Source organism: Eleutherodactylus coqui, chromosome 12 (genome assembly GCF_035609145.1).
Source record: "Eleutherodactylus coqui strain aEleCoq1 chromosome 12, aEleCoq1.hap1, whole genome shotgun sequence".
NCBI classification, from domain to species: Eukaryota; Metazoa; Chordata; class Amphibia; order Anura; family Eleutherodactylidae; genus Eleutherodactylus; species Eleutherodactylus coqui.
Window position 1 is genome coordinate 131,363,088 of NC_089848.1, and position 16,571 is coordinate 131,379,658.

The window sequence follows — 16,571 nt, forward strand, 5'->3', positions numbered from 1 at the left end:
GAGGTCAGAGTGGGCAACCCCCAGAGGGATAACCTAGGCCAGCAACTCCTATAAACTAGAGTAACAACCTGCCCCCTACGTATCATGCATAATAGTTCTATTGATTCCAGTACTATCCCTGGTTCTGTTTGGATCTCAATACTAATCCTGGTCCGACTCGTTTCCTGGGTACAACAAATTAATCAGGAACCCAGATACTAAAAATAGTTAGAGTCAACCACACTCCTTAACCCAAGTCAAAAAAAGAAGAGATACCCACGACTTAATATATGCTTAACCGGCACCACAGCCTAGTGACACTAAAGGTAACCAGCAGAGGCCTGGATACAATATCCAAAAGAAAATAGAGCTAATGTATCAGCCCAATGTAAGATGGATGGGTCAGAACAGACTTGAGTAGTAGCCCTGGAGACAAGCCTCACAGGAGGTCAAAGATACCTTAGAGAGCAATTCCCTACAGCAAATAGGAATAAAAAGCAGGAGCAAAACCGTCAGCCCTGATGGTGGACTGACGGCTGGTATAATTTAGGATGACATATTCTAGCTATCTTCTTTCTGTACTGCTGAAATAGTATAAGTTGTCATTTACACGCTGTTCTTCTTGGCTCATTACAGAATACTGTGACCGACCAGCTTCAAAAACGTTACAACCGGGATCAGATATACACCTCTGTGGGGGACATTCTTATTGCTGTTAATCCTTTCCGCAGTCTGGATCTCTATTCATCACAGGTCTGATCATTGTACAGATGTAACTGTATGGAAGGGCCGCTTCATCATAGCCGGGGGTGTAATAAGAAAGTAATAAAATACAGTATTCATTTGTTACACATAGTAACGTTTTTGAACAGTGATAGGATCTGCATGTAGTGATAGGATCTGTATATAGTGATAGGATCTGTATATAGTGATAGGATCTGTATATAGTGATAGGATCTGTATATAGTGAAACGATCTGCGTATAGTGATAGGATCTGTATATAGTGATAGGATCTGCGTATAGTGATAGGATCTGCATGTAGTGATAGGATCTCTATATTCTGATAGGATCTGTATATAGTGATAGGATCTGTATATTCTGATAGGATCTGTATATAGTGATAGGATCTGTATATTGTGATAGGATCTGCATATAGTGATAGGATCTGTATATAGTGATAGGATCTGTATATAGTGATAGGATCTGTATATAGTGATAGGATCTGCATATAGTGATAGGATCTGCATATAGTGATAGGATCTGCATATAGTGATAGGATCTGCGTATAGTGAAACGATCTGCGTATAGTGATAAGATATGCATATAGTGATAGGATCTGTGTATAGTGATATGATCTGTATATAGTGGTAGGATCTGCATATAGTGATAGGATCTGTATATACAGTAGTGATAGGGTCTGCATATAGTGATAGGATCTGTATATAGTGATAGGATCTGCATATAGTGATAGGATCTGTATATAGTGATAGGATCTGTATATAGTGATATGATCTGTATATAGTGATAGGGTCTGCATATAGTGATAGGATCTGTATATAGTGATAGGATCTGCATATAGTGATAGGATCTGTATATAGTGATAGGATCTGCATATAGTGATAGGATCTGCATATAGTGATAGGATCTGTATATTCTGATAGGATCTGTATATAGTGATAGGATCTGTATATTGTGATAGGATCTGTATATAGTGATAGGATCTGTATATAGTGGTAGGATCTGCATATAGTGATAGGATCTGCATGTAGTGATAGGATCTGCATATAGTGATAGGATCTGCATGTAGTGATAGGATCTGTATATAGTGATAGGATCTGCATATAGTGATAGGATCTGTATATAGTGATAGGATCTGTATATAGTGATAGGATCTGTGTATAGTGATAGGATCTGCGTATAGTGATAGGATCTGCATATAGTGATAGGATCTGCGTATAGTGATAGGATCTGTATATAGTGATAGGATCTGCATATAGTGATAGGATCTGCATATAGTGATAGGATCTGCGTATAGTGATAGGATCTGTATATAGTGATAGGATCTGTATATAGTGATAGGATCTGTATATTCTGATAGGATCTGCATATAGTGATAGGATCTGCATATAGTGATAGGATCTGTATATAGTGATAGGATCTGTATATAGTGATAGGATCTGCATGTAGTGATAGGATCTGCATATAGTGATAGGATCTGTATATAGTGATAGGATCTGTATATAGTGATAGGATCTGCATATAGTGATAGGATCTGTATATAGTGATAGGATCTGTATATAGTGATAGGATCTGTGTATAGTGATAGGATCTGTATATAGTGATAGGATCTGTATATAGTGATAGGATCTGCATATAGTGATAGGATCTGTATATAGTGATAGGATCTGTATATTCTGATAGGATCTACATATAGTGATAGGATCTGTATATAGTGATAGGATCTGTATATAGTGATAGGATCTGCATATAGTGATAGGATCTGTATATAGTGATAGGATCTGTATATAGTGATAGGATCTGCATATAGTGATAGGATCTGTATATAGTGATAGGATCTGTATATAGTGATAGGATCTGTATATTCTGATAGGATCTGTATATAGTGATAGGATCTGTATATTGTGATAGGATCTGTATATAGTGATAGGATCTGTATATAGTGATAGGATCTGCATACAGTGATAGGATCTGTATATAGTGATAGGATCTGTATATAGTGATAGGATCTACATATAGTGATAGGATCTGCATATAGTGATAGGATCTGCATACAGTGATAGGATCTGTATATAGTGATAGGATCTGTATATAGTGATAGGATCTACATATAGTGATAGGATCTGTATATAGTGATAGGATCTGTATATAGTGATAGGATCTGTGTATAGTGATAGGATCTGTGTATAGTGATAGGATCTGCATATAGTGATAGGATCTGTATATAGTAATAGGATCTGTATATAGTGATAGGATCTGTATAAAGTGATAGGATCTGCATATAGTGATAGGATCTGTATATAGTGATAGGATCTGTATATAGTGATAGGATCTGCGTATAGTGATAGGATCTGTATATTCTGATAGGATCTGTATATAGTGATAGGATCTGCATATAGTGATAGGATCTGCATATAGTGATAGGATCTGCATATAGTGATAGGATCTGTATATAGTGATAGGATCTGTGTATAGTGGTAGGATCTGTATATTCTGATAGGATCTGTATATAGTGATAGGATCTGCATATAGTGATAGGATCTGTATATACGGTAGTGATAGGGTCTGCATATAGTGATAGGATCTGTATATAGTGATAGGATCTGTATATAGTGATAGGATCTGCATATAGTGATAGGATCTGTATATAGTGATAGGATCTGCATATAGTGATAGGATCTGTATATAGTGATAGGATCTGCATATAGTGATAGGATCTGTATATAGTGATAGGATCTGCATATAGTGATAGGATCTGTATATAGTGATAGGATCTGTATATTCTGATAGGATCTGTATATAGTGATAGGATCTGTATATTGTGATAGGATCTGCATATAGTGATAGGATCTGTATATAGTGATAGGATCTGTATATAGTGATAGGATCTGCATATAGTGATAGGATCTGCATATAGTGATAGGATCTGCGTATAGTGAAACGATCTGCGTATAGTGATAAGATATGCATATAGTGATAGGATCTGTGTATAGTGATATGATCTGTATATAGTGGTAGGATCTGCATATAGTGATAGGATCTGTATATACAGTAGTGATAGGGTCTGCATATAGTGATAGGATCTGTATATAGTGATAGGATCTGCATATAGTGATAGGATCTGTATATAGTGATAGGATCTGCATATAGTGATAGGATCTGTATATAGTGATAGGATCTGTATATTCTGATAGGATCTGTATATAGTGATAGGATCTGTATATTGTGATAGGATCTGCATATAGTGATAGGATCTGCATATAGTGATAGGATCTGTATATAGTGGTAGGATCTGTATATAGTGATAGGATCTGCATATAGTGATAGGATCTGTATATAGTGATAGGATCTGCATATAGTGATAGGATCTGCATATAGTGATAGGATCTGTATATAGTGATAGGATCTGTATATAGTGATAGGATCTGTGTATAGTGATAGGATCTGTATATAGTGATAGGATCTACATATAGTGATAGGATCTGTATATAGTGATAGGATCTGTATATAGTGATAGGATCTGTATATTCTGATAGGATCTGTATATAGTGATAGGATCTGCATATAGTGATAGGATCTGTATATAGTGATAGGATCTGTATATAGTGATAGGATCTGCATATAGTGATAGGATCTGTATATAGTGATAGGATCTGCATATAGTGATAGGATCTGCATATAGTGATAGGATCTGCATATAGTGATAGGATCTGCGTATAGTGATAGGATCTGCGTATAGTGATAGGATCTGTATATAGTGATAGGATCTGTATATTGTGATAGGATCTGCATGTAGTGATAGGATCTGTATATAGTGATAGGATCTGTATATAGTGATAGGATCTGCATATAGTGATTGGATCTGTCTATAATGATAGGATCTGCGTATAGTGATAGGATCTGTATATAGTGATAGGATCTGCATATAGTGATAGGATCTGTATATAGTGATAGGATCTGCATATAGTGATAGGATCTGCATATAGTGATAGGATCTGTATATAGTAATAGGATCTGCGTATAGTGAAACGATCTGCGTATAGTGATAAGATATGCATATAGTGATAGGATCTGTATATAGTGATAGGATCTGCATATAGTGATAGGATCTGTATATAGTGATAGGATCTGCATGTAGTGGTAGGATCTGTATATCGTGATAGGATCTGCATATAGTGATAGGATCTGCGTATAGTGAAACGATCTGCGTATAGTGATAGGATCTGCATATAGTGATAGGATCTGTATATAGTGATAGGATCTGTATATAGTGATAGGATCTGCATATAGTGATAGGATCTGTATATAGTGATAGGATCTGTATATAGTGATAGGATCTGCGTATAGTGGTAGGATCTGCGTATATTGATAGGATCTGCATATAGTGATAGGATCTGCGTATAGTGGTAGGATCTGCATATAGTGATAGGATCTGCATATAGTGATAGGATCTGTATATAGTGATAGGATCTGTATATAGTGGTAGGATCTGTATATAGTGCTAGGATCTGCATGTAGTGGTAGGATCTGTATATAGTGATAGGATCTGTATATAGTGATAGGATCTGTGTATAGTGATAGGATCTGTATATAGTGATAGGATCTGCATGTAGTGATAGGATCTGCATATAGTGATAGGATCTGTATATAGTGATAGGATCTGCATATAGTGATAGGATCTGCGTATAGTGGTAGGATCTGTATATAGTGATAGGATCTGTATATAGTGGTAGGATCTGCATATAGTGATAGGATCTGCATGTAGTGATAGGATCTGCATATAGTGATAGGATCTGCATGTAGTGATAGGATCTGTATATAGTGATAGGATCTGCATATAGTGATAGGATCTGTATATAGTGATAGGATCTGTATATAGTGATAGGATCTGTGTATAGTGATAGGATCTGCGTATAGTGATAGGATCTGCATATAGTGATAGGATCTGCGTATAGTGGTAGGATCTGTATATAGTGATAGGATCTGCATATAGTGATAGGATCTGTATATAGTGATAGGATCTGCATATAGTGATAGGATCTGCATATAGTGATAGGATCTGCGTATAGTGATAGGATCTGTATATAGTGATAGGATCTGTATATAGTGATAGGATCTGTATATTCTGATAGGATCTGCATATAGTGATAGGATCTGCATATAGTGATAGGATCTGTATATAGTGATAGGATCTGTATATAGTGATAGGATCTGCATATAGTGATAGGATCTGTATATAGTGATAGGATCTGTATATAGTGATAGGATCTGTGTATAGTGATAGGATCTGTATATAGTGATAGGATCTGTATATAGTGATAGGATCTGCATATAGTGATAGGATCTGTATATAGTGATAGGATCTGTATATTCTGATAGGATCTACATATAGTGATAGGATCTGTATATAGTGATAGGATCTGTATATAGTGATAGGATCTGTATATAGTGATAGGATCTGTATATAGTGATAGGATCTGTATATAGTGATAGGATCTGCATATAGTGATAGGATCTGTATATAGTGATAGGATCTGTATATAGTGATAGGATCTGCATATAGTGATAGGATCTGCATATAGTGATAGGATCTGTATATAGTGATAGGATCTGTATATAGTGATTGGATCTGTATATTCTGATAGGATCTGTATATAGTGATAGGATCTGCATACAGTGATAGGATCTGTATATAGTGATAGGATCTGTATATAGTGATAGGATCTACATATAGTGATAGGATCTGTATATAGTGATAGGATCTGTATATAGTGATAGGATCTGTATATAGTGATAGGATCTGTGTATAGTGATAGGATCTGTATATAGTGGTAGGATCTGTATATTCTGATAGGATCTGTATATAGTGATAGGATCTGCATATAGTGATAGGATCTGCATATAGTGATAGGATCTGTATATAGTGATAGGATCTGTATATAGTGGTAGGATCTGCATATAGTGATAGGATCTGTATATAGTGATAGGATCTGTATATAGTGATAGGATCTGCATATAGTGATAGGATCTGTATATAGTGATAGGATCTGTATATAGTGATAGGATCTGCGTATAGTGATAGGATCTGTATATTCTGATAGGATCTGTATATAGTGATAGGATCTGCATATAGTGATAGGATCTGCATATAGTGATAGGATCTGCATATAGTGATAGGATCTGTATATAGTGATAGGATCTGTGTATAGTGGTAGGATCTGTATATTCTGATAGGATCTGTATATAGTGATAGGATCTGCATATAGTGATAGGATCTGCGTATAGTGATAGGATCTGCATATAGTGATAGGATCTGTATATAGTGATAGGATCTGCATATAGTGATAGGATCTGTATATAGTGATAGGATCTGCATATAGTGATAGGATCTGTATATAGTGATAGGATCTGTATATAGTGATAGGATCTGCATATAGTGATAGGATCTGCATATAGTGATAGGATCTGTATATAGTGATAGGATCTGCATATAGTGATAGGATCTGTATATAGTGATAGGATCTGCATATAGTGATAGGATCTGTATATAGTGATAGGATCTGTATATAGTGATAGGATCTGCATATAGTGATAGGATCTGCGTATAGTGATAGGATCTGTATATAGTGATAGGATCTGTATATAGTGATAGGATCTGTATATTCTGATAGGATCTGCATATAGTGATAGGATCTGCATATAGTGATAGGATCTGTATATAGTGATAGGATCTGTATATAGTGATAGGATCTGCATATAGTGATAGGATCTGTATATAGTGATAGGATCTGTATATAGTGATAGGATCTGTGTATAGTGATAGGATCTGTATATAGTGATAGGATCTGTATATAGTGATAGGATCTGCATATAGTGATAGGATCTGTATATAGTGATAGGATCTGTATATTCTGATAGGATCTACATATAGTGATAGGATCTGTATATAGTGATAGGATCTGTATATAGTGATAGGATCTGTATATAGTGATAGGATCTGTATATAGTGATAGGATCTGTATATAGTGATAGGATCTGCATATAGTGATAGGATCTGTATATAGTGATAGGATCTGTATATAGTGATAGGATCTGCATATAGTGATAGGATCTGCATATAGTGATAGGATCTGTATATAGTGATAGGATCTGTATATAGTGATTGGATCTGTATATTCTGATAGGATCTGTATATAGTGATAGGATCTGCATACAGTGATAGGATCTGTATATAGTGATAGGATCTGTATATAGTGATAGGATCTACATATAGTGATAGGATCTGTATATAGTGATAGGATCTGTATATAGTGATAGGATCTGTATATAGTGATAGGATCTGTGTATAGTGATAGGATCTGTATATAGTGGTAGGATCTGTATATTCTGATAGGATCTGTATATAGTGATAGGATCTGCATATAGTGATAGGATCTGCATATAGTGATAGGATCTGTATATAGTGATAGGATCTGTATATAGTGGTAGGATCTGCATATAGTGATAGGATCTGTATATAGTGATAGGATCTGTATATAGTGATAGGATCTGCATATAGTGATAGGATCTGTATATAGTGATAGGATCTGTATATAGTGATAGGATCTGCGTATAGTGATAGGATCTGTATATTCTGATAGGATCTGTATATAGTGATAGGATCTGCATATAGTGATAGGATCTGCATATAGTGATAGGATCTGCATATAGTGATAGGATCTGTATATAGTGATAGGATCTGTGTATAGTGGTAGGATCTGTATATTCTGATAGGATCTGTATATAGTGATAGGATCTGCATATAGTGATAGGATCTGCGTATAGTGATAGGATCTGCATATAGTGATAGGATCTGTATATAGTGATAGGATCTGCATATAGTGATAGGATCTGTATATAGTGATAGGATCTGCATATAGTGATAGGATCTGTATATAGTGATAGGATCTGTATATAGTGATAGGATCTGCATATAGTGATAGGATCTGCATATAGTGATAGGATCTGTATATAGTGATAGGATCTGTATATAGTGATAGGATCTGCATATAGTGATAGGATCTGTATATAGTGATAGGATCTGCATATAGTGATAGGATCTGTATATAGTGATAGGATCTGCATATAGTGATAGGATCTGTATATAGTGATAGGATCTGCATATAGTGATAGGATCTGTATATAGTGATAGGATCTGTATATTCTGATAGGATCTGTATATAGTGATAGGATCTGTATATAGTGATAGGATCTGTATATTGTGATAGGATCTGCATATAGTGATAGGATCTGTATATAGTGATAGGATCTGTATATAGTGATAGGATCTGTATATAGTGATAGGATCTGCATATAGTGATAGGATCTGCATATAGTGATAGGATCTGCGTATAGTGAAACGATCTGCGTATAGTGATAGGATCTGTATATAGTGATAGGATCTGTATATAGTGATAGGATCTACATATAGTGATAGGATCTGTATATAGTGATAGGATCTGTATATAGTGATAAGATATGCATATAGTGATAGGATCTGTATATAGTGATAGGATCTGCATATAGTGATAGGATCTGCATATAGTGATAGGATCTGTGTATAGTGATATGATCTGTATATAGTGGTAGGATCTGCATATAGTGATAGGATCTGTATATACAGTAGTGATAGGGTCTGCATATAGTGATAGGATCTGTATATAGTGATAGGATCTGCATATAGTGATAGGATCTGTATATAGTGATAGGATCTGCATATAGTGATAGGATCTGCATATAGTGATAGGATCTGTATATAGTGATAGGATCTGTATATTCTGATAGGATCTGTATATAGTGATAGGATCTGTATATTGTGATAGGATCTGCATATAGTGATAGGATCTGCATATAGTGATAGGATCTGTATATAGTGGTAGGATCTGTATATAGTGATAGGATCTGCATATAGTGATAGGATCTGTATATAGTGATAGGATCTGCATATAGTGATAGGATCTGCATATAGTGATAGGATCTGTATATAGTGATAGGATCTGTATATAGTGATAGGATCTGTGTATAGTGATAGGATCTGTATATAGTGATAGGATCTACATATAGTGATAGGATCTGTATATAGTGATAGGATCTGTATATAGTGATAGGATCTGTATATTCTGATAGGATCTGTATATAGTGATAGGATCTGCATATAGTGATAGGATCTGTATATAGTGATAGGATCTGTATATAGTGATAGGATCTGCATATAGTGATAGGATCTGCATATAGTGATAGGATCTGTATATAGAGATAGGATCTGTATATAGTGATAGGATCTGCATATAGTGATAGGATCTGTATATAGTGATAGGATCTGCATATAGTGATAGGATCTGCATATAGTGATAGGATCTGCATATAGTGATAGGATCTGCGTATAGTGATAGGATCTGTATATAGTGATAGGATCTGTATATAGTGATAGGATCTGCATATAGTGATTGGATCTGTCTATAATGATAGGATCTGCGTATAGTGATAGGATCTGTATATAGTGATAGGATCTGCATATAGTGATAGGATCTGTATATAGTGATAGGATCTGCATATAGTGATAGGATCTGCATATAGTGATAGGATCTGTATATAGTAATAGGATCTGCGTATAGTGAAACGATCTGCGTATAGTGATAAGATATGCATATAGTGATAGGATCTGTATATAGTGATATGATCTGCATATAGTGATAGGATCTGTATATAGTGATAAGATATGCATATAGTGATAGGATCTGTATATAGTGATAGGATCTGCATATAGTGATAGGATCTGTATATAGTGATAGGATCTGCATGTAGTGGTAGGATCTGTATATCGTGATAGGATCAGCATATAGTGATAGGATCTGCGTATAGTGAAACGATCTGCGTATAGTGATAGGATCTGCATATAGTGATAGGATCTGTATATAGTGATAGGATCTGTATATAGTGATAGGATCTGCATGTAGTGATAGGATCTGTATATAGTGATAGGATCTGTATATAGTGATAGGATCTGCGTATAGTGGTAGGATCTGTGTATAGTGATAGGATCTGCATATAGTGATAGGATCTGCGTATAGTGGTAGGATCTGCATATAGTGATAGGATCTGTATATAGTGATAGGATCTGCATATAGTGATAGGATCTGTATATAGTGATAGGATCTGTATATAGTGATAGGATCTACATATAGTGATAGGATCTGTATATAGTGATAGGATCTGTATATAGTGATAGGATCTGTATATAGTGATAGGATCTGCATATAGTGATAGGATCTGTATATAGTGATAGGATCTGTATATAGTGATAGGATCTGTATATAGTGATAGGATCTGTATATTCTGATAGGATCTGTATATAGTGATAGGATCTGCATATAGTGATAGGATCTGTATATAGTGATAGGATCTGCATATAGTGATAGGATCTGTATATAGTGATAGGATCTGTATATAGTGATAGGATCTGTATATAGTGATAGGATCTACATATAGTGATAGGATCTGTATATAGTGATAGGATCTGTATATAGTGATAGGATCTGTATATAGTGATAGGATCTGTGTATAGTGATAGGATCTGTATATAGTGGTAGGATCTGTATATTCTGATAGGATCTGTATATAGTGATAGGATCTGCATATAGTGATAGGATCTGCATATAGTGATAGGATCTGTATATAGTGGTAGGATCTGCATATAGTGATAGGATCTGTATATAGTGATAGGATCTGTATATAGTGATAGGATCTGTATATAGTGATAGGATCTGCATATAGTGATAGGATCTGTATATAGTGATAGGATCTGTATATAGTGATAGGATCTGCGTATAGTGATAGGATCTGTATATTCTGATAGGATCTGTATATAGTGATAGGATCTGCATATAGTGATAGGATCTGCATATAGTGATAGGATCTGCATATAGTGATAGGATCTGTATATAGTGATAGGATCTGTGTATAGTGGTAGGATCTGTATATTCTGATAGGATCTGTATATAGTGATAGGATCTGCATATAGTGATAGGATCTGTATATACGGTAGTGATAGGGTCTGCATATAGTGATAGGATCTGTATATAGTGATAGGATCTGTATATAGTGATAGGATCTGCATATAGTGATAGGATCTGTATATAGTGATAGGATCTGCATATAGTGATAGGATCTGTATATAGTGATAGGATCTGCATATAGTGATAGGATCTGTATATAGTGATAGGATCTGCATATAGTGATAGGATCTGTATATAGTGATAGGATCTGTATATTCTGATAGGATCTGTATATAGTGATAGGATCTGTATATTGTGATAGGATCTGCATATAGTGATAGGATCTGTATATAGTGATAGGATCTGTATATAGTGATAGGATCTGTATATAGTGATAGGATCTGCATATAGTGATAGGATCTGCATATAGTGATAGGATCTGCGTATAGTGAAACGATCTGCGTATAGTGATAAGATATGCATATAGTGATAGGATCTGTATATAGTGATAGGATCTGCGTATAGTGATAGGATCTGCATATAGTGATAGGATCTGTATATAGTGATATGATCTGTATATAGTGGTAGGATCTGCATATAGTGATAGGATCTGTATATACAGTAGTGATAGGGTCTGCATATAGTGATAGGATCTGTATATAGTGATAGGATCTGCATATAGTGATAGGATCTGTATATAGTGATAGGATCTGCATATAGTGATAGGATCTGCATATAGTGATAGGATCTGTATATAGTGATAGGATCTGTATATTCTGATAGGATCTGTATATAGTGATAGGATCTGTATATTGTGATAGGATCTGCATATAGTGATAGGATCTGCATATAGTGATAGGATCTGTATATAGTGGTAGGATCTGTATATAGTGATAGGATCTGCATATAGTGATAGGATCTGTATATAGTGATAGGATCTGCATATAGTGATAGGATCTGTATATAGTGATAGGATCTGTATATAGTGATAGGATCTGTATATAGTGATAGGATCTGTGTATAGTGATAGGATCTGTATATAGTGATAGGATCTACATATAGTGATAGGATCTGTATATAGTGATAGGATCTGTATATAGTGATAGGATCTGTATATTCTGATAGGATCTGTATATAGTGATAGGATCTGCATATAGTGATAGGATCTGTATATAGTGATAGGATCTGTATATAGTGATAGGATCTGCATATAGTGATAGGATCTGCATATAGTGATAGGATCTGCATATAGTGATAGGATCTGCGTATAGTGATAGGATCTGTATATAGTGATAGGATCTGTATATAGTGATAGGATCTGTATATAGTGATAGGATCTGTATATAGTGATAGGATCTGCATATAGTGATAGGATCTGCATATAGTGATAGGATCTGTATATAGTAATAGGATCTGCGTATAGTGAAACGATCTGCGTATAGTGATAAGATATGCATATAGTGATAGGATCTGTATATAGTGATATGATCTGCATATAGTGATAGGATCTGTATATAGTGATAGGATCTGTATATAGTGATAAGATATGCATATAGTGATAGGATCTGTATATAGTGATAGGATCTGCATATAGTGATAGGATCTGTATATAGTGATAGGATCTGCATGTAGTGGTAGGATCTGCGTATAGTGAAACGATCTGCGTATAGTGATAGGATCTGCATATAGTGATAGGATCTGTATATAGTGATAGGATCTGTATATAGTGATAGGATCTGCATGTAGTGATAGGATCTGTATATAGTGATAGGATCTGTATATAGTGATAGGATCTGCGTATAGTGGTAGGATCTGCGTATAGTGATAGGATCTGCATATAGTGATAGGATCTGCGTATAGTGAAACGATCTGCGTATAGTGATAGGATCTGCATATAGTGATAGGATCTGTATATAGTGATAGGATCTGTATATAGTGATAGGATCTGCATGTAGTGATAGGATCTGTATATAGTGATAGGATCTGTATATAGTGATAGGATCTGCGTATAGTGGTAGGATCTGCGTATAGTGATAGGATCTGCATATAGTGATAGGATCTGCGTATAGTGGTAGGATCTGCATATAGTGATAGGATCTGTATATAGTGATAGGATCTGCATATAGTGATAGGATCTGTATATAGTGATAGGATCTGTATATAGTGATAGGATCTACATATAGTGATAGGATCTGTATATAGTGATAGGATCTGTATATAGTGATAGGATCTGCATATAGTGATAGGATCTGTATATAGTGATAGGATCTGTATATAGTGATAGGATCTGTATATAGTGATAGGATCTGTATATTCTGATAGGATCTGTATATAGTGATAGGATCTGCATACAGTGATAGGATCTGTATATAGTGATAGGATCTGTATATAGTGATAGGATCTACATATAGTGATAGGATCTGTATATAGTGATAGGATCTGTATATAGTGATAGGATCTGTATATAGTGATAGGATCTGTGTATAGTGATAGGATCTGTATATAGTGGTAGGATCTGTATATTCTGATAGGATCTGTATATAGTGATAGGATCTGCATATAGTGATAGGATCTGCATATAGTGATAGGATCTGTATATAGTGATAGGATCTGTATATAGTGGTAGGATCTGCATATAGTGATAGGATCTGTATATAGTGATAGGATCTGTATATAGTGATAGGATCTGTATATAGTGATAGGATCTGCATATAGTGATAGGATCTGTATATAGTGATAGGATCTGTATATAGTGATAGGATCTGCGTATAGTGATAGGATCTGTATATTCTGATAGGATCTGTATATAGTGATAGGATCTGCATATAGTGATAGGATCTGCATATAGTGATAGGATCTGCATATAGTGATAGGATCTGTATATAGTGATAGGATCTGTGTATAGTGGTAGGATCTGTATATTCTGATAGGATCTGTATATAGTGATAGGATCTGCATATAGTGATAGGATCTGTATATACGGTAGTGATAGGGTCTGCATATAGTGATAGGATCTGTATATAGTGATAGGATCTGTATATAGTGATAGGATCTGCATATAGTGATAGGATCTGTATATAGTGATAGGATCTGCATATAGTGATAGGATCTGTATATAGTGATAGGATCTGCATATAGTGATAGGATCTGTATATAGTGATAGGATCTGCATATAGTGATAGGATCTGTATATAGTGATAGGATCTGTATATTCTGATAGGATCTGTATATAGTGATAGGATCTGTATATTGTGATAGGATCTGCATATAGTGATAGGATCTGTATATAGTGATAGGATCTGTATATAGTGATAGGATCTGTATATAGTGATAGGATCTGCATATAGTGATAGGATCTGCATATAGTGATAGGATCTGCGTATAGTGAAACGATCTGTGTATAGTGATAAGATATGCATATAGTGATAGGATCTGTGTATAGTGATATGATCTGTATATAGTGGTAGGATCTGCATATAGTGATAGGATCTGTATATACAGTAGTGATAGGGTCTGCATATAGTGATAGGATCTGTATATAGTGATAGGATCTGCATATAGTGATAGGATCTGTATATAGTGATAGGATCTGCATATAGTGATAGGATCTGCATATAGTGATAGGATCTGTATATAGTGATAGGATCTGTATATTCTGATAGGATCTGTATATAGTGATAGGATCTGTATATTGTGATAGGATCTGCATATAGTGATAGGATCTGCATATAGTGATAGGATCTGTATATAGTGGTAGGATCTGTATATAGTGATAGGATCTGCATATAGTGATAGGATCTGTATATAGTGATAGGATCTGCATATAGTGATAGGATCTGCATATAGTGATAGGATCTGTATATAGTGATAGGATCTGTGTATAGTGATAGGATCTGTATATAGTGATAGGATCTACATATAGTGATAGGATCTGTATATAGTGATAGGATCTGTATATAGTGATAGGATCTGTATATTCTGATAGGATCTGTATATAGTGATAGGATCTGCATATAGTGATAGGATCTGTATATAGTGATAGGATCTGTATATAGTGATAGGATCTGCATATAGTGATAGGATCTGCATATAGTGATAGGATCTGCATATAGTGATAGGATCTGTATATAGTGATAGGATCTGTATATAGTGATAGGATCTGCATATAGTGATAGGATCTGTATATAGTGATAGGATCTGCATATAGTGATAGGATCTGCATATAGTGATAGGATCTGCATATAGTGATAGGATCTGCGTATAGTGATAGGATCTGTATATAGTGATAGGATCTGAATATAGTGATAGGATCTGCATATAGTGATTGGATCTGTCTATAATGATAGGATCTGCGTATAGTGATAGGATCTGTATATAGTGATAGGATCTGCATATAGTGATAGGATCTGTATATAGTGATAGGATCTGCATATAGTGATAGGATCTGCATATAGTGATAGGATCTGTATATAGTGATAGGATCTGCATGTAGTGATAGGATCTGCATGTAGTGATAGGATCTGTATATAGTGATAGGATCTGTATATAGTGATAGATCTCCGTATAGTGATAGGATCTGTATATAGTGATAGGATCTGTATATAGTGATAGGATCTGCATATAGTGATAGGATCTGCATATAGTGATAGGATCTGTATATAGTAATAGGATCTGCGTATAGTGAAACGATCTGCGTATAGTGATAGGATCTGCATATAGTGATAGGATCTGTATATAGTGATAGGATCTGTATATAGTGATAGGATCTGCATGTAGTGATAGGATCTGTATATAGTGATAGGATCTGTATATAGTGATAG

General features: G+C 35.0%; 1 protein-coding gene across 1 annotated transcript in view; it reads left to right on the top strand.

The window, feature by feature from the left end:
* MYO3A (myosin IIIA) overlaps positions 1-16,571 on the top strand; it is a 236,852-nt gene that overhangs the window by 110,570 nt on the left and 109,711 nt on the right. The window contains exon 11 of the mRNA XM_066584921.1: positions 616-732. Within this exon, the coding sequence (XP_066441018.1) occupies positions 616-732 (117 nt within the window). The remainder of the gene's footprint in view (positions 1-615; positions 733-16,571) is intronic.